The sequence below is a fragment of the Grampus griseus genome (genome assembly GCF_964374135.1).
Source record: "Grampus griseus genome assembly, chromosome: 16".
NCBI classification, from domain to species: domain Eukaryota; kingdom Metazoa; phylum Chordata; class Mammalia; order Artiodactyla; family Delphinidae; genus Grampus; species Grampus griseus.
The window spans coordinates 61,106,551-61,130,053 of NC_139010.1; the positions used below are offsets into that span (position 1 = coordinate 61,106,551).

Below are 23,503 nucleotides of genomic sequence, written 5' to 3' on the forward strand. Positions count from 1 at the left end.
CAAACAGAAAAAGCAGAATACAAGACTTGGAATTTTGAAAAGGCAGTACCCATGTTTTAAACTCAGAGTACAAAAATCAGCACATTTTGTGAGATTCAGGATTCATCCTTTGCATCCTTCTAAGAATGTGACACCAGCTGGCAGGCAGGTGTGTTTTTCACCTAAAAGTGATAAAAGTTTGTGTATATCATAAATTAAATGATTTGAATACAAACCTTTTTGCTTTTGGAAGTCAGTTTTTAATTTTTCATCTTGAACTCTCTCCTGATATGTTTCCAAAATTTTATTCTTTAGTACAAGTAGTATTTACAACGTTTGTTTTTACATTAACTTTTTTCTTAATGTAAACATTAATGAATTGGAAAAAATGCTACCTAGTGACCTACCATCAGGGAAATATCACCAACCTACTTTAAAAACCAACTATTGATGTAATGATTAACTTTCAAAATATTCAATATCAAGTAACTATTTTCTTCAAAATATTAATGCTTACTGAAGCACTAAAATGTTACCTAATTCTGACCTAGCTTTCCTACACAGAGAAGAATGGAATCGGAATTATTTTTTTGTCTGCGTACAAGAACTTATCTGTATAAACTAGTTTAACCATCCCAGAACAGATGAGTAATGATGAGTTGTTGTAGACTTCCTGGAGTTCCTATGCAACGTTTCTGCACTACCAGTACACCAGCATTTCCACTTTTCCTGGCTTTCCCAGGACAGAGGCAGAGACAGTTCTACTAGGGCCCAGATCTTTCTATCCTACAGGTATAAACTTCTAATTTCTGTCTAAAACCAAATGATTCCTAACTGCACTACTTCCAAGTATCTCAGCCACTTAAGATTCAGGTAGCCATTAAGATTTAGAAGCAGCCATTTAACTGAATCTATTAAAACTGGCAAATGAATTGAAAATACTTACTTTTTAAACTTTTAAAGGAAAAATGATTTAGAGAAAATATTAAAGCCTTAAATCAATATAAGAAAACACTGCTAAGACCCAGAATTATCCACATTCAATCTAATACAGTAATCAGCAGGCACAATTCTAAAACTATTTAAAAACTATAATCAGTTCGTGGCAAATGGAAATTAAAAACTGCATTATTGAGAGGACAGACAGCAGAAGCAAGAAGAACTACGATCTTTCAGCCTGTGGAACAAACACCACGTTCACAGAAAGACAGACAAGATGAAAAGGCAGAGGGCTATGTACCAGATGAAGGAACAAGATAAAACCCCAGAAATACAACTAAATGAAGTGGAGATAGGCAACTTTCCAGAAAAAGAATTCAGAATAATGATAGTGAAGATGATCCAGGACCTCGGAAAAAGAATGGAAGCAAAGATGGAGAAGATGCAAGAAATGTTTAACAAAGACCTAGAAGAATTAAAGAACAAACAGAAATGAAAAATACAATAACTGAAATGAAAAATACACTAGAAGGAATCAATAGCAGAATAACTGAGGCAGAAGAACGGATAAGTGACCTAGAAGACAGAATGGTGGAATTCACTGCTGCAGAACAGACTAAAGAAAAAAGAATGAAAAAAAATGAAGACAGTCTAAGAGACCCCGGGACAACATTAAACGCAACAACATTTGCATTATAGGGGTCCCAGAAGGAGAAGAGAGAGAGAGAAAGGACCAGAGAAAATATTTGAAGAGATTATAGTTGAAAACTTCCCTAACATGAAAAAAGGAAATAGCCACCCAAGTCCAGGAAGTGCAGAGAGTCCCATACAGGATAAACCCAAAGAGAAACATGCCGAGACACAGAGTAAGCAAACTGGAAAAAATTAAAGACAAAGAAAAATTATTGAAAGCAGCAAGGGAAAAACCACAAATAACATACAAGGGAACTCCCATAAGGTTAACAGCTGATTTCTCAGCAGAAACTCTATAAGCCAGAAGAGAGTGTCATGACACATTTAAAGTCATGAAAGGGAAGAAGCTACAACCAAGATTACTCTACCCTTCAAAGATCTCATTCAGATTCAATGGAGAAATCAAAAGCTTTACAGACAAGCAAAAGCTAAGAGAATTCAGCATTACCAAACCAGCTCTACAACAAATGCTAAAGGAACTTCTCTAAGTAGGAAACACAAGAGAAGAAAAGGACCTACAAAAACAAACCCAAAACAATTAAGAAAATGTTAACAGGAACATACATATCGATAATTACCTTAAATGTGAATGGATTAAATGCTCCAACCAAAAGACACAGGCTCGCTAAATGGATACAAAAACAAGACCCATACATATGCTGTCTACAAGAGACCCACTTCAGACCTAGGGACACATACAGACTGAAAGTGAGGGGATGGAAAAAGATATACCATGCAAATATAAGTCAAAAGAAAGCTGCAGTAGCAATACTCATATCAGATAAAATACACTTTAAAATACAGAATGTTACAATAGACAAGGAAGGACACTACATAATAATCAAAGGATCAATCCAAGAAGAAGATATAACAATTATAAATATATATGCACCCAACATAGGAACATAAGGCGACTGCTAACAGCTACAAAGGAGGAAATCGACAGTAACACAATAATACTGGAGGACTTTAACACCTCATTTACACCAATGGACAGATCATCCAAACAGTAAATTAATAAGGAAACACAAGCTTTAAATGACACAATAGACCAGGTAGATTGAATTGATATTTATAGGACATTCCATCCAAAAACAGCAGATTACACTTTCTTCTCAAGTGAGCATGAACATTCTCCAGGATACATCACATCTTGGGTCACAAATCAAGCCTCAGTAAATTTAAGAAAATTGAAATCATATCAAGCACTTTTCTGACCACAACGCTATGAGATTAGAAATCAATTACAGGGGAAAAAAAGGTAAAAAACACAAACACATGGAGGCTAAACAATACGTTACTAAATAACCAAGAGATCACTGAAGAAATCAAAGAGGAAATCAAAAAATACCTAGAGACAAATTACAATGAAAACATGACAATCCAAAATGTATGGGATGCAGCAAAAGCACTTCTAAGAGGGAAGTTTATAGTTATACAAGCCTACCTCAAGAAACAAGAAAAATCTCAAATAAACAATCTAACCTTACATCTAAAGGAACTAGAGAACGAAGAACAAAAAAACCCCAAAGTTAGCAGAAGGAAAGAAATCATAAAGACCAGAGCAGAAATAAATGAAATAGAAACAAAGAAAACAATAGCAAAGATCAATAAAACTAAAAGCTGGTTCTTTGAGAAGATAAACAAAATTGATAAACCATTAGCCAGACTCATCAAGAAAAAGAGGGAGAGGACTCAAATCAATAAAATTAGAAATGAAAAAGGAGAAGTTACAACAGACACCGAAGAAATACAAAGCATCCTAAGAGACTACTACAAGCAACTCTATGCCAATAAAATGGACAACCTAGAAGAAATGGACAAATTCTTAGAAAGGTATAACCTTCCAAGACTGAACCAGGAAGAAATAGAAAATATGAACAGACCAATCACAAGTAATGAAATTGAAACTGTGATTAAAAATCTTCCAACAAACAGAAGTCCAGGACCAGATGGCTTCACAGGTGAATTCTATCAAACACTTAGAGAAGAGCTAACACCCATCCTTCTCAAACTCTTCCAAAAATTGTGGAGGAAGGAACACTCCGAAACTCATTCTATGAGGTCACCATCACCCTGATACCAGAACCAGACAAAGATACTACAAAAAAAGAAAATTACACACCAATATCACTGATGAATATACATGCAAAAATCCTCAACAAAATACTAGGGAACAGAATCCAACAACACACTAAAAGGATCATACACCATGATCAAGTGGGATTTATCCCAGGGATGCAAGGATTCTTCAATATATGCAAATCAATCAATGTGATACACCATATTAACAAACTGAAGAATAAAAACCATACGATCATCTCAATAGGTGCAGAAAAAGCTTTTGACAAAATTCAACACCATTTATGATAAAAACTCTCCAGAAAGTGGGCATAGAGGGAACCTACCTCAACATAATAAAGGCCATATACAACAAACCCATAGCAAACATCATTCTCCATGGTGAAAAACTGAAAGCATTTCCTCTAAGATCAGGAACAAGACAAGGATGTCCACTCTCGTCACTATTATTCAACATAGTTTTGGAAGTCCTAGCCACGGCGATCAGAGAAGAAAAAGAAATAAAAGGAATACGAACTGGAAAAGAAGTAAAACTGTCACTGCGTGCAGATGACATGATACTATACATAGAGAATCCTAAAGATGCCACCAGAAAACTACTAGAGCTAATCAATGAATTTGGTAAAGTTGCAGGATACAAAATTAATGCACAGAAAGCTCTTGCATTCCTATACACTAATGATGAAAAATCTGAAGGAGAAATTAAGGAAACACTCCCATTTACCATTGCAACCAAAAGAATACAATACCTAGGAATAAACCTACCTAAGGAGACAAAAGACCTGTATGCAGAAAACTATAAGACACTGATGAAAGAAATTAAAGATGATACCAACAGATGGAGAGATATACCATGTTCTTGGATTGGAAGAATCAATATTGTGAAAATTACTATACTACCCAAAGCAATCTACAGATTCAATGCAATCCCTATCAAATTACCAATGGCATTTTTTACAGAACTATAACAAAAAATCTTAAAATTTGTATGTAGACACAAAAGACCCCAAATAACCAAAGCAGTCTTGAGGGAAAAACATGAATCTGGAGGAATCAGACTCCCTGACTTCAGACTACACTACAAAGCCACAGTAATCAAGACAATATGGTCCTAGCACAAAAGCAGAAATATAGATCAATGGAACAGGATAGAAAGCCCAGAGATAAACCCATGCACCTATGGTCAACTAGTCTATGACAAAGGAGGCCAGGATATACAATGGAGAAAAGACAGTCTCTTCAATAAGTGGTGCTGGGAGAACTGGACAGCTACATGTAAAAGAATGAAATTAGAATACTCCCTAACACCATACACAAAAATAAACTCAAAATGGATTAGAGACCTAAATATAAGACCGGACACTATAAAACTCTTAGAGGAAAACAAAGGAAGAACACCCTTTGACATAAATCACAATAAGATCTTTTATGATCCACCTCCTAGAGTAATGAAAATAAAAACAAAAATAAACAAATGGGACCTAATGAAACTTAAAAGCTTTAGCACAACAAAAGAAACTACAAACAAGACAAAAAGACAACCCTCAGAACGGGAGAAAATATTTGCAAACGAATCAATGGACAAAAGATTAATCTCTAAAATATATAAACAGCTCATGCAGCTCAATATTAAACAAACAAACAACCCAATCCAAAAATGGGCACAAGACCTGAACATTTTCCAAAGAAGACATACAGATGGTCAAGAAGCACATGAAAAGCTACTCAACATCACTAATTATTAGAGAAATGCAAATCAAAACTACAATGAGGTATCACCTCACACCAGTTAGAATAAGCACTATCAGAAAATCTACAAACAACAAATGCTAGAGAGGGTGTGGAGAAAAGGGAACCCTCTTGCACTGTTGGTGTGAATGTAAATTGATACAGCCACTATGGAGAACAGTATGGAGGTTCCTTAAAAAACTAAAAATAGAATTACCATATGACCCAGCAATCCCACTACTGGGCATATACCATGAGAAAACCATAATCCAAAAAGACACATGTACCCCAATGTTCACTGCAGCACTATTTACAATAGCCAGGACATGGAAGCAACCTAAATGCCCATCGAAAGATGAATGGATAAAGAAGATGTGGTACATATATACAATGGAACATTACTCAGCCATAAAAAGGAACAAAACTGTGTCATTTGTAGAGACGTGGATGGATCTAGAGTCTGTCATACAGAGTGAATTAAGTCAGAAAGAGAAAAACAAATATCGTATATTAACGCATATATGTGGAACCTAGAAAAATGGTACAGATGAACCGGTTTGCAGGGCAGAAACTGAGACACAGATGTAGAGAACAAATGTATGGACACCAAGGGGGGGAAGGGGGGGTGTGATGAATTGGGAGATAGGGATTGACATATACACACTAATATGTATAAAATGGATAACTCACAAGAACCTGCTGTATAAAAAAATAAAATGAAATTCAAAAATTAAAAAAAAAAGATAGTGCCTGTTTCCCCATATCTATACTAATACCTAACCTTTTGAATCTTTGACATTGTGATAAATTAAAAATATATCTCATTTTAAAACAAAAAAAAACAGAAAAAAACAAACTGATTAATAACTAAGGCACAATTTTCTAGCAGCTGAAGACTTTCTGCTCTTAAGGACTTGTTTTAGTAGATATAAGAAGCAGTAAGAATTTTTTTTTAAAAAGCACCAACAGTGTGGTTGTAAAATTCTGGCAATAAAATTCTGGACTTTGGACTGGGTTTGAACCATGAACCAGCTATGTGATCTAGGGTAAATTGCCTAACCACTCTGCACGTTAATTTCATCATGTGTAAAATGAAGATATTATACGCCCACTTTATAGAGCTGTTTTGAGGATTAAATAGACAAAATACTTACCGATGATAAGCTTCTCGTCGATACTTTTTCAGGAAATGTTTATCCATGTTAGCAGGCATATCTGCTGCATTTTGTAACCGATCACTCCAGGAAGTTGTCATTTTATTTTATTTGTATGCTCTCAATTCTAGAAAAGAAAATCAGTAATTTAGTAGATTAACATCTGTATATTGAAATCAGATTTTTTTTAAAATTAGTAAAACTCTATCTTGCAAATTGTCTGATATAACTATTTAAATATATTGAATGTGGAAATATACTGAAAAATTAAACTAACACTTCTAAACTATGTAAATTTAGGAAAATAATTTCATATAGTAATTTCTATCCAGAAAGATCATATATAACACTTTCAAATAATTAAGCATGATTGCCAGTAATAATTTACTTTAATCCTAGATTCTAGAAAAGGGGCTGAGACCACAGACATGTGAAAATATATAATTTTCAGTTAATGTATGTTCAAAATATGTAAAGTAAGCAACTTTTTAATTCTGATAAACATACTAAACTCAATCAATGGTAGTACAAATATGTATGAGTATTTGACTTCTAATTATATTATGCTTTTATATTTTTCAATGACAAATTATCTTGCAGCTAGTATTACAGACTGAACTAGAAGAAGAAATAAACTAAAACATTTCATCTCATTAGAATAAACATCTAAAACGAGGTGAGCAGGTGTCTTTACTGTATTTTTACTATAGGCACTGTTACAGGTTTCACTTCTATTTTTGCAGTTTTCATCTGCAGCTTTAAATAAGGATGAAAAATAACCTTTTAGAGTTAAGAAGTTTATTCACATTTTATTAAAATACCAATGTTTGTAAAAACATCTGCATTCTAACTTATTTCCAATTTTGAAAATGCTAACATTGTTTATCACATTATGGCAATTTTAAAGTAAGCTATCTTTGTAGCTTTTTAAAATAATAATTTACTGAGGTGAAATTCACATAAGAAAACAAACCATTTTAAAGTAAGTCAATGGCATTTAGTATGTTCATAATATAGTGCAACCACCACCTCTATCTAGTTCCAAAATACTTCTGTCACTCCAAAGTAAAACCCTTTACCCATTAAGCAGTTTCTCCCCATTCTCCCCACCCCACGGCCACCCCAATCCCACTTCTGCCTCTTCGAGTTTATCTATTCTGGATATTTCATATAAATAGAATCATATAGAATGTGAGTTTTTGTATCTGGCTTCTTTTATTTAGCATGTTTTCTAGTTTCATCCATGTTCTACCATGTTTCAGATACTTCCTTCCTTTCTATGGCTGAATAATAAATATTCCACTGTGTGCATGTACCACAATTTGTTTATCTCTTCATCCGCTGACAGACATTTGGACTATTTCCACCTTTTGGCTACTGTGAATAGTACTGCTATAAACATGTATGAACAATGTATTTACTTGAGTACCAGTTTTCAATTCTTTTGGATACATATTTAGGTCTGTAATGTTTCTGAAATAATCAAGATTTCCAAACACTGTTTAGATAACAAAAGTACTGGTACTTGCAAAAGACTCTAGTTAAGGGACTTCCCTGGCAGTCCAATGGTTAAGACTCCGTGCTTCCACTGCAGGGGGCACAGATGCGATCCCTGGTAGCGGAACTAGGACCCCACATAACTTAAGACAAGTTATTTGCTAGGCTACTATAACTGAATCTAGATACGCTATGGGGTTTTTTAATTTTAAAAAATTAATGTGGCAAATCCAGACTACTTTGTGGACCAAAAAAGGGTGAAATTTTGAAAAGTAAAGAATTACAATGGAACTTCAATGGTTTTCGGTGGGGGGAGGAGTGGAGGTTGAGGGAAGGACCAGGACTATATCTTACATAAGTTTAAATAAGACTCAGAAATGAAATTTGTACTCTATGACGAATTAAATCAGAATAGTCATGCTATTAAAGAAAAACGTTAACTTGAGCTCTACTGCAATTATAGTCCATATAGTAAAATGTAAGAAATAAATTTTGTTTATTTACTGTTAAGGCCTTCAGTGAACTCCAACTTTTAAAAAACCTCTAATAGTATTCACAAAAGTCTACCTCTTTTTATTTTTAAGAAGTTAAGGAGGGATTCCCTGGTGGCACAGTGGTTAAGAATTGGCCCGCCAATACAGAGGAAGCGGGTTAGATCCCTGGTCTGGGAAGATCCCACATGCTGCGGACCAACTAAGCTCGTGTGTCACAACTACTGAGCCTGCACTCTAGAGCCCGCAAGCCACAACTACTGAGCCGGTGTGTCACGACTACCGAAGCCTACACGCCTGGAGCCCGTGCTCCACAAGAAGAGAAGCCACCACAATGAGAAGCCCGCACACCGCAACGAAGAGTAGCCCCCACTCGACGCAACTAGAGAAAGCCCATGCACAGCAACGAAGATTCAACACGGCCATAAATAAAAAAAATTTAAAAAAAAAAGGGACTTCCCTGGTGGCGCAATGGTTAAGAATCTGCCTGCCACTACAGGGAACACGGGTTTGAGCCCTGGTCTGGGAAGATCCCACATGCCACAAAGCAACTAAGCCCATGTGTCACAACTATTGAGCCTGCGCTCTAGAGCCTGTGAGCCACAACTACTGAGCTCGCATGCCACAGCTAGTGAAGCCCACACACCTGGAGCCCAAATTGGAAAAAATTAAAGACAAGAAAAATTATTGAAAGCAGCAAGGGAAAAACCACAAATAACACACAAGGGAACTCCCATAAGGTTAACAGCTGATTTCTCAGCAGAAACTCTACAAGCCAGAAGAGAATGGCATGACATATTTAAAGTCATGGAAGGGAAGAAGCTACAACCAAGATTACTCTACCCTTCAAGGATCTCATTCAGATTCAATGGAGAAATCAAAAGCTTTACAGACAAGCAAAAGCTAAGAGAATTCAGCATTACCAAACCAGCTCTACAACAAATGCTAAAGGAACTTCTCTAAGTAGGAAACACAAGAGAAGAAAAGGACCTACAAACACAAACCCAAAACAATTAAGAAAATGTTAACAGGAATATACATATCGATAATTACCTTAAATGTGAATGGATTAAATGCTCCAACCAAAAGACACAGGCTCGCTAAATGGATACAAAAACAAGATCCATACATATGCTGTCTACAAGAGACCCACTTCAGACCTAGGGACACATACAGACTGAAAGTGAGGGGATGGAAAAAGATATACCATGCAAATGGAAATCAAAAGAAAGCTGCAGTAGCAATACTCATATCAGATAAAATATACTTTAAAATAAAGAATGTTACAACAGACAAGGAAGGACACTACATAATGATCAAGGGATCAATCCAAGAAGAAGATATAACAATTATAAATATATATGCACCCAACATAGAAACACCTCAATACATAAGGCAACTGCTCACAGCTGCAAAGGAGGAAATCGACAGTAACACAATAATACTGGAGGACTTTAACACCTCATTTACAGCAATGGACAGATCATCCAAACAGAAAATTAATAAGGAAACACAAGCTTTAAATGACACAATAGACCAATAGATTGAATTGATATTTATAGGACATTCCATCCAAAAACAGCAGATTACACTTTCTTCTCAAGTGAGCATGGAACATTCTCCAGGATACATCACATCTTGGGTCACAAATCAAGCCTCAGTAAATTTAAGAAAATTGAAATCATATCAAGCACTTTTCTGACAACGCTATGGGATTAGAAATCAATTACAGAGAAAAAAAGGTAAAAAACACAAACACATGGAGGCTAAACAATACGTTACTAAATAACCAAGAGATCACTGAAGAAATCAAAGAGGAAATCAGAAAATACCTAGAGACAAATGACAATGAAAACATGATGATCCAAAACCTATGGGATGCAGCAAAAGCAGTTTTAAGAGGGAAGTTTATAGCTATACAAGCCTACCTTAAGAAACAACAAACATCTCAAACAATCTAACCTTACATCTAAAGGAACTAGAGAAAGAAGAACAAACAAAACCCAAAGTTACTAGAAGGAAAGAAATCATAAAGATCAGAACAGAAATAAATGAAACAGAAACAAAGAAAACAATAGCAAAGATCAATAAAACTAAAAGCTGGTTCTTTGAGAAGATAAACAAAATTGATAAACCATTAGCCAGACTCATCAAGAAAAAGAGGGAGAGGACTCAAATCAATAAAATTAGAAATGAAAAAGGAGAAGTTACAACAGACACCGAAGAAATACAAAGCATCCTAAGAGACTACTACAAGCAACTCTATGCCAATAAAATGGACAACCTAGAAGAAATGGACAAATTCTTAGAAAGGTATAACCTTCCAAGACTGAACCAGGAAGAAATAGAAAATATGAACAGACCAATCACAAGTAATGAAATTGAAACTGTGATTAAAAATCTTCCAACAAACAGAAGTCCAGGACCAGATGGCTTCACAGGTGAATTCTATCAAACACTTAGAGAAGAGCTAACACCCATCCTTCTCAAACTCTTCCAAAAATTGTGGAGGAAGGAACACTCCGAAACTCATTCTATGAGGTCACCATCACCCTGATACCAGAACCAGACAAAGATACTACAAAAAAAGAAAATTACACACCAATATCACTGATGAATATACATGCAAAAATCCTCAACAAAATACTAGGGAACAGAATCCAACAACACACTAAAAGGATCATACACCATGATCAAGTGGGATTTATCCCAGGGATGCAAGGATTCTTCAATATATGCAAATCAATCAATGTGATACACCATATTAACAAACTGAAGAATAAAAACCATACGATCATCTCAATAGGTGCAGAAAAAGCTTTTGACAAAATTCAACACCATTTATGATAAAAACTCTCCAGAAAGTGGGCATAGAGGGAACCTACCTCAACATAATAAAGGCCATATACAACAAACCCATAGCAAACATCATTCTCCATGGTGAAAAACTGAAAGCATTTCCTCTAAGATCAGGAACAAGACAAGGATGTCCACTCTCGTCACTATTATTCAACATAGTTTTGGAAGTCCTAGCCACGGCGATCAGAGAAGAAAAAGAAATAAAAGGAATACGAACTGGAAAAGAAGTAAAACTGTCACTGCGTGCAGATGACATGATACTATACATAGAGAATCCTAAAGATGCCACCAGAAAACTACTAGAGCTAATCAATGAATTTGGTAAAGTTGCAGGATGCAGAATTAATGCACAGAAATTTCTTGCATTCCTATACACTAATGATGAAAAATCTGAAAGAGAAATTAAGGAAACACTCCCATTTACCACTGCAACAAAAAGAATAAATTATCTAGGAATAAAATTAAAAAATTAGCAGCATTCCAAGGAAAAGGAAACTATGATACATAACGAGGAGAAAAATCAACTGAAGCAGGAACTTACCTGGTGGTCCAATGGTAAAGAATACACCTTGCAATGCAGGGGACACGGTTTTGATCCCTGGTCAGGGAATTACAATCCCACATGTCATGGGGCAACTAAGCCCACGTGCCACAACTACTGAGCAGGCACGCCTCAACTACAGCCCACGTGCCACAAACTACAGAGCCCACGCGCCCTGGAGACTGCGTGCCACAACTAGAGAAGCCTGTGCACCACAACAAAGAGCCCGCACACCTCAATGAAAGATCCCGCATATCTCAATGAAGATCCCTGGTGCCTCAACTAAGACCTGATGCAGCCAAAAATAAATAAAATAAATAATGAATAAATCTTTTTAAAAAAATCAACTGAGGCAAACCCACAAATGACACAGATGATAGAATACTCAAAGACACTAAGTTATTATAACTGGACAAAATTCAATATATAATATGCAATTCAAATAATATATCATTCAATATATAATTGATAATTGAATGTATTTCATATGTTCAAAAAACTAGAAGACTGAGAATGTTAAGTACAGAATCTTTTTAAAAGACCCAACTCAAACATCTAGAAGTGACAACTTTTTAAAAGACCCAACTCAAACATCTAGAAGTGACAACTACAATCTGAGATGAGAAATAACACTGAATAGATTAATGACAGATTAGACTTTAAAGAAAACATTAGTAACTTGAAGACATAGCAATAGAAACTATCCAAATTAGATCAGTGACCTGTGCAACAGTTTCAAGTGTATTCTGATTTCTAATATATGCATAATTGGAGTCCACAAAAGAAAAGAGAAAGTGAGAAGACAGAAAAATTATTTAAAGAAATAGTGGAGGGGGGGGAACAAAAAAAAAAAAAACAAAGAAATAGTGGGGGAAATTTTCCAAACTTAATGAAAATTATAAATCTACAGGTCCAAGAAAACTCAGTAAACCCCAAGCACACAAAACAAGAAAACTACACCAAGGCACATCAAAATCAAATTACTTAAAAGGAGTGATAAAGAGAAAATATTAAAGAAGCAGCTAAAGAAAGAAGACATCATATAGAGAAGAAAAAAACAAATTCCTCATCTGAAGCAGTGAAGCCAGAGAAAAGTGGAGAAACACCTTTAAAGAACTGAAAGAAAATAAGTGTCAACCTAGAATTCTTTCCCTGACAAAAACATCTTTCAGAAATAAAGACTTCTTCAGATGTACAAAAGCTGAAAGAATTCATCACCAGCAGACTCTAAAAGAAATTTTAAATGAAGTCCTTCAGGTAAGAGGAAAACAATACCAGATGGAAATCAATCCACACAAAGGAATGGGTAACTATAAAAGATTTTTCCCTACTATTAAGTCTTTCTAAAAGATAACTGTTTGAAGCAAAAGTAACAGTAATATATTGTTAGGTTTATAACATATATAGAACTAAAATATGTGACAGTAATAACCCAAAGGTGTGTAAGAAGAGAACAGAAGTATACTACTTTAAGACTCCTATAGTACACATGAAGTAGTGTACCACTTGAAAGCAGACTGTGATAAGGTAAAGATGCATACTATACACCTTAAAGCAATCACCACAGTAACAAAGTTATAGCTAATAAGGCAACAAAAGAGATAAAATGGAAACAAGAAATAATCAACCCAAAACATGAGGTAAAAAGAGAAACGGGAAACAAAGCAAACAAAAAAATAGCAAGGTGGTAGAATTTTACTCAACCATATTTTTAAAATTACATTAAGTTTAAATATCTACCCCAATCAAAAAAACAAAAAAAAAAAAGCTGTAGGACCTAAATATAAGACATGACACCACAAAGCTCCCAGAAAAGAACATAGGCAAAACATTCTCTGACATAAATTGTACCAATGTTTTCTTAGGTCAGTCTCGAAGGCAATAAAAATAAAAGCAAAAATAAACAAGTGGGACCCAATCAAACTTATAAGCTTTTGAAAAGCAAAGGAAATCACAAAATGAAAAGACAACCTACAGACTGGGAGAAAATATTTGCAAATGACGCAACCAACAAGGCCTTAATTTCCAAAGTATATAAGCAGCTCATACAACTCAATAACAACAACAAAAATAACCCAATCAAAATATAGGTGGAAGACCTAAACAGACATTTCTTCAAAGAAAACATACAGATGGTCGATAGGCACATGAAAAGATGCTCAACATCGCTAATTATTAGAAAAATGCAAATCAAAACTACAATGAGGTATCACCTCACACCGGTCAGAATGGCCATCATTTAGAAGTCAACAAATAACAAATACTGGAGATGGTGTGGAAAAAAGGGAACCCTCATACACTGTTGGTGGGAATGTAAACTGGTGCAACCAGTATGGAAAACAGTATGGAGGTTCCTTAGAAAAACTAAATCTAGGACTTCCCTGGTGGCACAGTGGTTAAGAATCCGCCTGCCAATGCAGGGACATGGGTTCGAGCCCTAGTCCGGGAAGATCCCACATGCCACGGATCAACTGATCCCATGCGCCACAAGTACTGAGCCTGCGCTCTAGAGTCCGTGAGCCACACTACTGAGCCCACGTGCCACAACTACTGAAGCCCACGCACCTAGAGCCCGTGCTCTGCAACAAAAACAAGCCACCGCAGTGAGAAGCCTGCGCACTGCAACGAAGAGTAGCCCCCACTCGCTGCAACAACAGAAAGCCTGGGTGCAGCAACAAAGACCCAATGCAGCCAAAAATAAATAAATAAATTTATATTAAAAAAACCCAACAACACGAAAAATAGGGAATTCCCTGATGGTCCAGTGGTTGGGACTCCACGCTTTCAATGACAAGGGCACACGTTCAATTCCCTGTCGGAGAGCTAGGATCATGCATGTCACACAGTGTGGCCAAAAAATAAATAAAGTGGTTCACATAAGTTAATAAATAAATAAATAAAGTCTGTCCTCCATCCTGAGGTTTAAAAAAAACCCAGAAAACTAAAAATAGAGTTGCCATATGATCCAGCAATCCCACTCCTGGGCATATATCCAGAGAAAACTGTAATTCAAAAAGATACATGCACCTCGATGTTCATAGCAGCACTATTTACAACAGCTAAGACAAGGAAGCAATGTAAATGTCCATTGACAGATGACTAGATAAAGAAAATGTTGCATATATATACACAATAGGATACTAGCCATAAAAAAATGAAATAATGCCATGTGCAGCAACATGGATGGACCTGGAGATTATCATACTAAATGAAGTAAGTCAGAAAGAGAAAGACAAACACCATATGATATCACTAATATGTGGAATCTAAAATATGATACAAATATGATACAAACAGAAACAGACTCACAGACATAGAAAACAAACTTGAGGTTACCGGAAAGGGGATGGGGGCAGAATAACTTAGAAGTTTGGGATTAGCAGATATAAACTACTATATATAAAATAGGTAAACAACAAGGTCCTACTGTATAGCACAGGGAACTATATTCAATATCCCATAATAAACCATAATTGAAAAGATGAAAAAGAAAAAATATATATATTTATATATATATAAAACAATCATTTTGCTATACATCAGAAACCGACACAACACTATAAATCAACTATACTCTAATAAAAAAAATTTTTTATTAAGTTGGCATGGTTACATTAACATTAGACAAAGTATACTTCAGATCAAAGAATATTACCAGGTTTAAGGAAGCCCATTTCTTAATGATAAACAGGTCAATTTATCAAGAAGACATAATAATCATAAATGCTTATGTACATCTAATAACAGAGCTTCAAAATACATTAAGCAAAAACTTGTAGAACTGCAAGGAGGAAGTGACAAAACCACAATTATAGCTGGAGATTTCAGTAATATTTCAATAACTGATAGAACAAGTGGACAAGATGTCTGTTAAGGATAGAAAAGACTTGACCAACATTATCATCCAACTTGACCTAACTGACATTCATAAAACAGTCCACCCAACAAGCACAGAATACACATTCTTTTCAAGTGCACATGGAACATTTACCAAAATAGATCATGTTCTGGGCCATAAAACAAGTCTCAATAAATTGAAATTGAAAAAGAATCAAGTCTTACAAAGTATGTTCACTGGCCACAATGAAATTAAATTAGCAATAAATACAGAAAGATACCTGGAAAATCCCCAAATATCTGCAAATGAATGAACACACTTCTATATAACCCAAGGGTCAAAGAAGAAATCAAAGGAGAAATTAGAAATTATTTTGAACTGACTCAAAATGAAAATACAACATTATTAAAATTTGTGAGGACTTTCCCTGGTGCACAGTGTTTAAGAATCCACCTGCCAATGGAGGGGACATGGGCTCGAACCCCGGTCCGGGAAGAGCCCACATGCCAAGGAGCAACTAAGCCCATGCGCCACAACTACTGAGCCTGTGCTCTAGAACCCACAAGCCACAACTACTGAGCCCGCACACCAGAACTACTGAAGCCCATGCTCCTGGAGTCTGTGCTCCACAACAAGAGAAGCCACAGCAATGAGAAGCCTGCGCACCACAATGAAGAGTAGCCCCCCCTCGCCACAACTAGAGAAAGCCCCTGCACAGCAACGAAAACCCAACACAGCCAAAAAAAATTTTCTTTAATTACAAATAAAATTTGTGGGCTTCCCTGGTGGCGCAATGGTTGAGAGTCCACCTGCCGATGCAGGGGACGCGGGTTCATGCCCCATTCCGGGAAGATCCCACATGCCGCAGAGTGGCTAGGCCCGTGAGCCATGGCCGCTGAGCCTGTGCGTCCGGAGCCTGTGCTCCGCAACGGGAGAGGCCACAACAGTGAGAGGCCCGCGTACCACCCCAGAAAAAAATTAAAATAAAATAAAATAAAATTTGTGAGAATGGAATCAAAACAGTTCACTAAAAACATCAACTAAACACAAAAGGCGGCAATAATGGAGGAACAAAAAGGGTTTAAGTCATTCAGAAAACAAATAGCAAAATGGCAAAAATAAGTCCTTCCTCATTAGTAATTACTTTGAAGGCAAAGTTTCACAGAAAGGATTAAAAAGACATGATCCGGGACTTCCCTGGTGGTGCAGTGGTTGAGAATCTGCCTGCCAATGCAGGGGACGCGGGTTTGAGCCCTGGTCCAGGAAGATCCCACATGCCGCGGAGCAGCTGAGCCCGTGGGCCACAGCTACTGAGCCTGTGCTCTGGAGCCCACGATCCACAACTACTGAAGCCTGTGTGCCTGGAGCCCGTACTCTGCACCAGGAGAGGCCACCACAGTGAGAAGCCTGCACACAGCAACAAAGACCCAGCACAGCCCAAAATAATAAATAAATACATTTATTAAAACTAATATTGATAATGATATAGAGGTCTTGAACAAGTATAAACTAACTAAACCTAGGAGACACATATAGACCACTCCACCCAACAACAGAATATACATTCTTCTCAAGTGCACATGGAACATTACCCAGGATAGACCATATGTTCAACCATAAAGTAAATCTTAATAAATGTTTAGGGACTTCCCTGGTGGCGCAGTGGTTAAGAATCCACCTGCCAATGCAGGGGACATGGGTTCGAGCCCTGGTCTGGGAAGATCCCACATGCTGTGGAGCAACTAAGCCCATGTGCCACAACTACTGAGCCTGCACTCTAGAGCCCACAAGCCACAACTACTGAGCCCGCGTGCCACAACTACTGAAGCCTGCGCACCTAGAGCCCGTGCTGCACAACAAGAGAAGCCACCGTAATGAGAAGCCTGCGCGCTGCAACGAAGAGTAGCCCCTGCTCTCTGCAACTAGAGAAAGCCCACGCGCAGCAACGAAGACCCAATGCAGCCAAAAATAAATAAATAAATTTATTAATGTTTAAAAAATTGAAATCATACAAAGTATCTTCTTCTATCATAACGGAATAAAGCCAGAAGTCAATAAGATAAGGAAAACTACAAAATTCACAAATATGTGGAAGTTAATCAACACACTCTTTAACAACCACAGGGTCAAGTAAGAAATCACAAGGAAAACCAGAAAATAGTTAAGAGACAAAAGAAAACAAAAACACAAAACACCAAAAACTTATGAGATACAGGGAAGGCCGTATGTACTCAGAGGAAAATTTACAGCTGTAAATGCCTTCATTAAAAAAGAAGAAACATCTCAAATCAATAACCTAACTTTATACCTGGAGGAACTAGAATGGCAAGAAAAAGATGAACAAACTAAGCCCAAGCCCAGCAGAAGGAAGGTAATAACAACAATTAGGGAAGAAATAAATAAAATAGAGAATAAATAAACACAGAATCAATGAAACCAAACGTTCATTCTTTGAAATGACCAACAAAATTGACAAACCTTAACTACAATGACTAGGAAACTGAGATAAGATGCAAGTAACTAGAATCAGATGAAAGCAGGGAAATTATTACTGATCACATAGAAATAAAAATCAAATCCAACAATATTTTAAAAGAATAATACAACCAAGTGGAGTCAATCCCAGGAATGCAGAGATGATTTAACATGCTAAAATCAGTCAACGTATTAGCTGACTTAAAAAAAAAAAAAAGGAAGAAGAAAAACTGTATGATCATCTCAATAGATATAGAAAAAGTATAAGACAAAATTCGACATGCTTTCCTGATAAAAACTCTCAGCAAACTACTTATAAAGGTAACTTCCTTAGTATGATAAAGTGCATCTACCAAAAACCTACAGGTAACATCATACTAAAAAGGTGAAAGACTGAATATTTTCCCCCTAAAATCAGGAAAAAAGAGATGTACAGTCTCACCACTTCTACTCAAAATTGTACTGGAGGTTCTATCCTAGCCAGTACCATCAGGCACCTCTCAGCATATACAAAAATTAATTCAAAATGCACTGTAGGCCTAAATGTAAAATCTAAGACTATAAAACTTCTAGGAGAAAACATAAGAGAAAGTCTTTGTGAGCTTTGGGTTAGTCAAAATTTCCTAGTTCCAAAACCTAAAGCACAATGGATAAAAGAAAAAACTTGATAAATTAGATTCCATCAAAATTTAAAACTTCTGCTCTTCAGAAGACACCAATAAGAGGAGGAAAAAACAAGCGACAACAGAAGAGACAAATTCTCAGCCTCATGGAGCCTACATCTTAGTGGAGGAGTAAGACAGTAACCAAACACACTGTGTCAGGTAGTGATAAGTGGTATATGGTATAGGTAAAACAAATAAGGTGAAGAGATAAAGAATGACAATGATAATATTGTAGGAAAACCTTGGAAGGTATCTATAAGGAAACAATATTTGTTCAGAGACCTCAGTAAAGTGAGGGGATGATAGATAAAATAAAACAATAAATCAACTTACTACTAGGTTGGCATTACAAGTCATGTTAATCTGTTTTGCACATTATGGTTTATATGGTTTTGCACATTATGGTATACGAGTGATGTAAAAACATTTAAAATATTTTACTCCCTTAGGAAGTTTAAATATTGTCTCTTCAACCTTGTTTGTATACTCAACTTGTCCCTTTTCATGGCTAACAGAGGAATATAAACAAAACAAAATTGTATTTTCACATTATGTTTCCATTAAAATGTTTTCTATCACTCTTTGGGAGGAAAAGCGGAGGAGATAAGCTACAGTCTGGGGGAAAATATTTGCAAATCACACGTCTGATAAAACAACATGTATCCAGAACATATACGAACTCTCAAAACACAAGACAAAGAATCCAATTGTTAAAATATGGGCAAAGTGTTTGAGTAGACACTTCATCAAAAAAGATATATAGATGGCAAATAAACACATGAAATGATACTCAACATCATTTATCAGCAGGGAAATGCAAATTACAACCATAATGAGATTCTACTACATGCCTATTAGAATATTTAAAATTAAAAAGTCTGACCGAAGAACTAAGATCCCGTGTGCTGTGAGGTGCAGCCAAAAAAAAAAAAAAAAAGACTGACCATGCCAAATTTGATGAGGATAAAGAGCAACTAGAACTCCAATACACTGCTGGTGAGAATATAAAAATGGTACAAGCACTTTGGAAAACAATTTGCCATTTCGGTTTTGTTTTTTTTTAATGCGCTGCTGGTCTTGCAGGATCTCAGTTTCCTGACCAGGGATTCAACCAGACCCATGAAGTTAAAGCCCGGAATCCTAACCATTAGGCCACCAGGGAACTCCCACCATTTCTTTAAAAGTTAAACGTAACATCTACTCTATGTCCCAATCTTTCTACTCCCAAGTAATTGTCCAAGAGAAATGAAAGCATATATCCATATAAAGACTTGCACATGAATATTCAGAACAGCTTTGTGTGTCATAGTCAGAAACTGAAAACAACCCAAATGTCTATGAACAGGTGAATGGATACATGTTGTCATATCCATACAATGGAATATGATTATGCAATAAAAAGGAATGAACTATTGATATACAACAAGAATAAATCTCAAAATTATGCTGAGTGAAAGAAGACAAAAAAATGAGTGCACACTACATGATTTTGTTTACATAAAATTCTAGAAAATGTCAACTAAGCTACCGTGACAGAAAGCAGATCAGCGGTTGCCCAGAGTGGAGGCGTGAGGTGGGGAGGGGCCCAAGGAAACTTTGGGGTGTGATATGTTCATTACCTCAATTATGGTGACTGTTTCATGGTTATGTACATATGTCAAACTTATTGTACCTTCTAAATATATAGTTTGTATATGTATTTATGTATGAGGTATGTATTTATACCTCAATAAAACTGTTTTTTAAAAGTCAGGCTTTTCTTTCCCTCTTTCCTTACAAATTAGAGATAGTAATTACACTAAAAAAAAGATTTCCCCCATATATTTTAACTTCTTTTTGTATTACTTTCTTCAAATTATTTGTAGGAAAAATTCAAAGCACTTTCTTGGATCATTCATGAACTAAACAGAATACATTTTATTTTAAAAATTCAAGTTACAGAGTCTCAGCAAAGATAACACAAGATTTTATTCTGCTAAAAATGTAAACATAAATGATTAAATAACCATATTATCACTAATATGAAATAAAATTTGCCATGAAGTCTATATAAGTTATGTGAAGGTACAGGGGTGAGATTTTCTTAAATCATCATCTTCAAAAAGTTCCTTATTTGGTTTTCCTATGATCTTATCTAACACATGTTAGCATGACTATGACAGACTTTTGGACTCTATTCACAGAGTCAGTCTATCTAATGTTTATTTTTTACAGTGACAGTAAAATTATAGACATTATCATCTGGCAAAAAAAAAAATGTTCCAATAAGTAGGTAAACATTTTATTTGTCACCTGTTTACAGTGTCAAGCTTAAGAGTAGTTTTTTCAGTAAGGTACAGCAGTGACTAATGCTGAATAAAAAGCTCAAATTTTAATTCCTTCCAAGCAATAGTGGTACAGTTTATATTGAAACAGTCCTTTGTTTCAATATAAAATATCCAGCCTGCAAAGTAGTTGTATCTGGAGAGTAACAACTGAAATGAACTCTCAGGCATTTAAAATATTTTAGTTTCACACTTTAAAAATATTTCATAGGCAAAACATACATAGTTCCCTTCACCACTAACATCATCCTCCCCCAAAGAAAGGGAAACCAGCTGCCCCAAAAGCTTCAGGTAACTTCTGAAAACAGGAAGCAAAGAGTAACTGAAACTGCAGAGTAAGCCTGGTGAGCAATCTGCAGCCTGGTTAGCAAGGCCGTTTTAATGTCTCTTTCAGGTCATGTCAGTAGCTCACTTAGAAAGAAGTAAGTAGCACTTAAACACAGTATGTAGCACAGGTCCATCAGGCAAAGTGTTTTACACACATGGCAGTTTGAACCAAATATTCATCTTTCAATGGGATTAGTGTGTCACTATAGATAATAGGGTAATGATAGCAGTTAAGTAAATATGAACACTCAGTGTTTTACTAAACTTCACTGGAATTTATCTTGTGTTTGAAATACAAAACTAGGAATTTATAAGTTTTATAATCAACCACTGTCATTCTAAGAACAATGAACACTGCTCTGAGACTTGAGTGGAAAGGATAATTTTGAATGGCTTTTTTGAATTTTCTCACCAGCTGAAATTTATTTTATTTTCATAAATACAACTTTACTTGCATATGACACTAGTCATATTAAACTAGTTTACTTTATGGGAAGAGAAAAGTTAAAGCTGTATCGTCTATCTGTATGCCTGGTATCATTACGCATAGCCCCTGATAATCCTAATCCTTGACAGATGAGCAAGTAAAACCAAGAAAATACAGAGGTAAATTAGATGGTTATATCATCATGTTGCCATCAAGGGTCCCCTCTGTAACAAGACCACAAACCAATTTACTTACAAATACATTCCCTGGAAAACAAGGTAAGTCAGATCTAAATTTAGATTAATTTGTCTAACAATACTGCTGAAAACCTAAGTCACAGTATCTGTAGTTAATAGGGTCACCCCTAACTCAAAGAACAGCACTTTGAAATAAAATTTAGCTTTGAAAGTATTCTTGTAACCTTTGTTCCTTCTAATCATAAAATACATGAAGGAAAATAATCACATAAAATATTTTAAAATGGAGGAATATTAATTTTTCCCAAAAAGTAAGACTCCTAAAAGTGTGTTACATATAAATTGTGTTAAATGTTTCATTAACTCCTATCTTTTAGTTTATGAGGAACAGTTTTTTGTTCATTTTTCATTTCATTATTTTCATTCAGAGTTCTTTATATCATTTGCCCCAAGTTATACTATACATTTGTGTAAAAGACCAACATTCATAGTTTACACACCAAGTGATACAGATGGCTAACAAATTCCAACTAATAAAATCGCACTTACCTATCCACACATATCACTTGCTATCCTCTCACCCCATTTTGTTTTTCTTTTTTGCACATTTGCACTTCCAGACATAATGTATTTGACAGTTTGGTACTATCAAGTCCTTTTCTCTAAAATGTAAGTTTCATGAGGGTGAGACTTGTTTTGTTCGCTGCTGTATCCCCAGTTCCTTGAACTACAGACTTGATATATACAGGCAGAAATAAACTCCTAAATCTCTACACTTGGAGCGCTTTGCTTTCCAAGAGCTAAGTTCTGTATAAGCCTGAAAATGCAAGAATATTACACAAGTTCTTTTTAATGCTCTAAATGAATCTTCATGAAATCGTACTTTTGGTTCAGAAAACGAGTAAGATTCTTAGCTTGATTAATGTAGTATTTTGCTAACATTTCGACACCAGGCCTTGGAACAAAAGGTTCCTTGTTCTCTGATAGAAAATAACAAAGCTGAGAAGAGATCTTGTCAAATAAGAAATGTAATACCTGTTGCCTGGACAATTTGTTTTTCCTCTTCAAGCAACAACATGCTCCAATCTCTAGTTTGAAACTGTAACTAGAAAATGTAAATTTATTGCATACGTTCCTAAAGTTCCAAAAATATACAAAAAAGACCCGAATTTTATGTTATCCTGAACACTTTACTGCTGCTACTCCTAGAATTCCATTACCTCTGCCATATCACACAGAATGCAATATTTGTTCTACATCTGCATGAAGGTTGCTTCCAACTGAATG

At 35.7% G+C, this 23,503-nt stretch overlaps 1 protein-coding gene across 2 annotated transcripts in view; it reads right to left on the reverse strand.

Annotated features, from left to right (window-relative positions):
• NT5C2 (5'-nucleotidase, cytosolic II) overlaps window positions 1-23,503 on the reverse strand; it is a 103,625-nt gene that overhangs the window by 70,499 nt on the left and 9,623 nt on the right. For both annotated transcript variants that reach the window (XM_082674366.1, XM_082674365.1), the window contains exon 2: window positions 6,576-6,702. In XM_082674366.1, coding sequence (XP_082530492.1) covers window positions 6,576-6,676 — 101 coding nt within the window. In that variant the 5' untranslated portion in view covers window positions 6,677-6,702. The remainder of the gene's footprint in view (window positions 1-6,575; window positions 6,703-23,503) is intronic.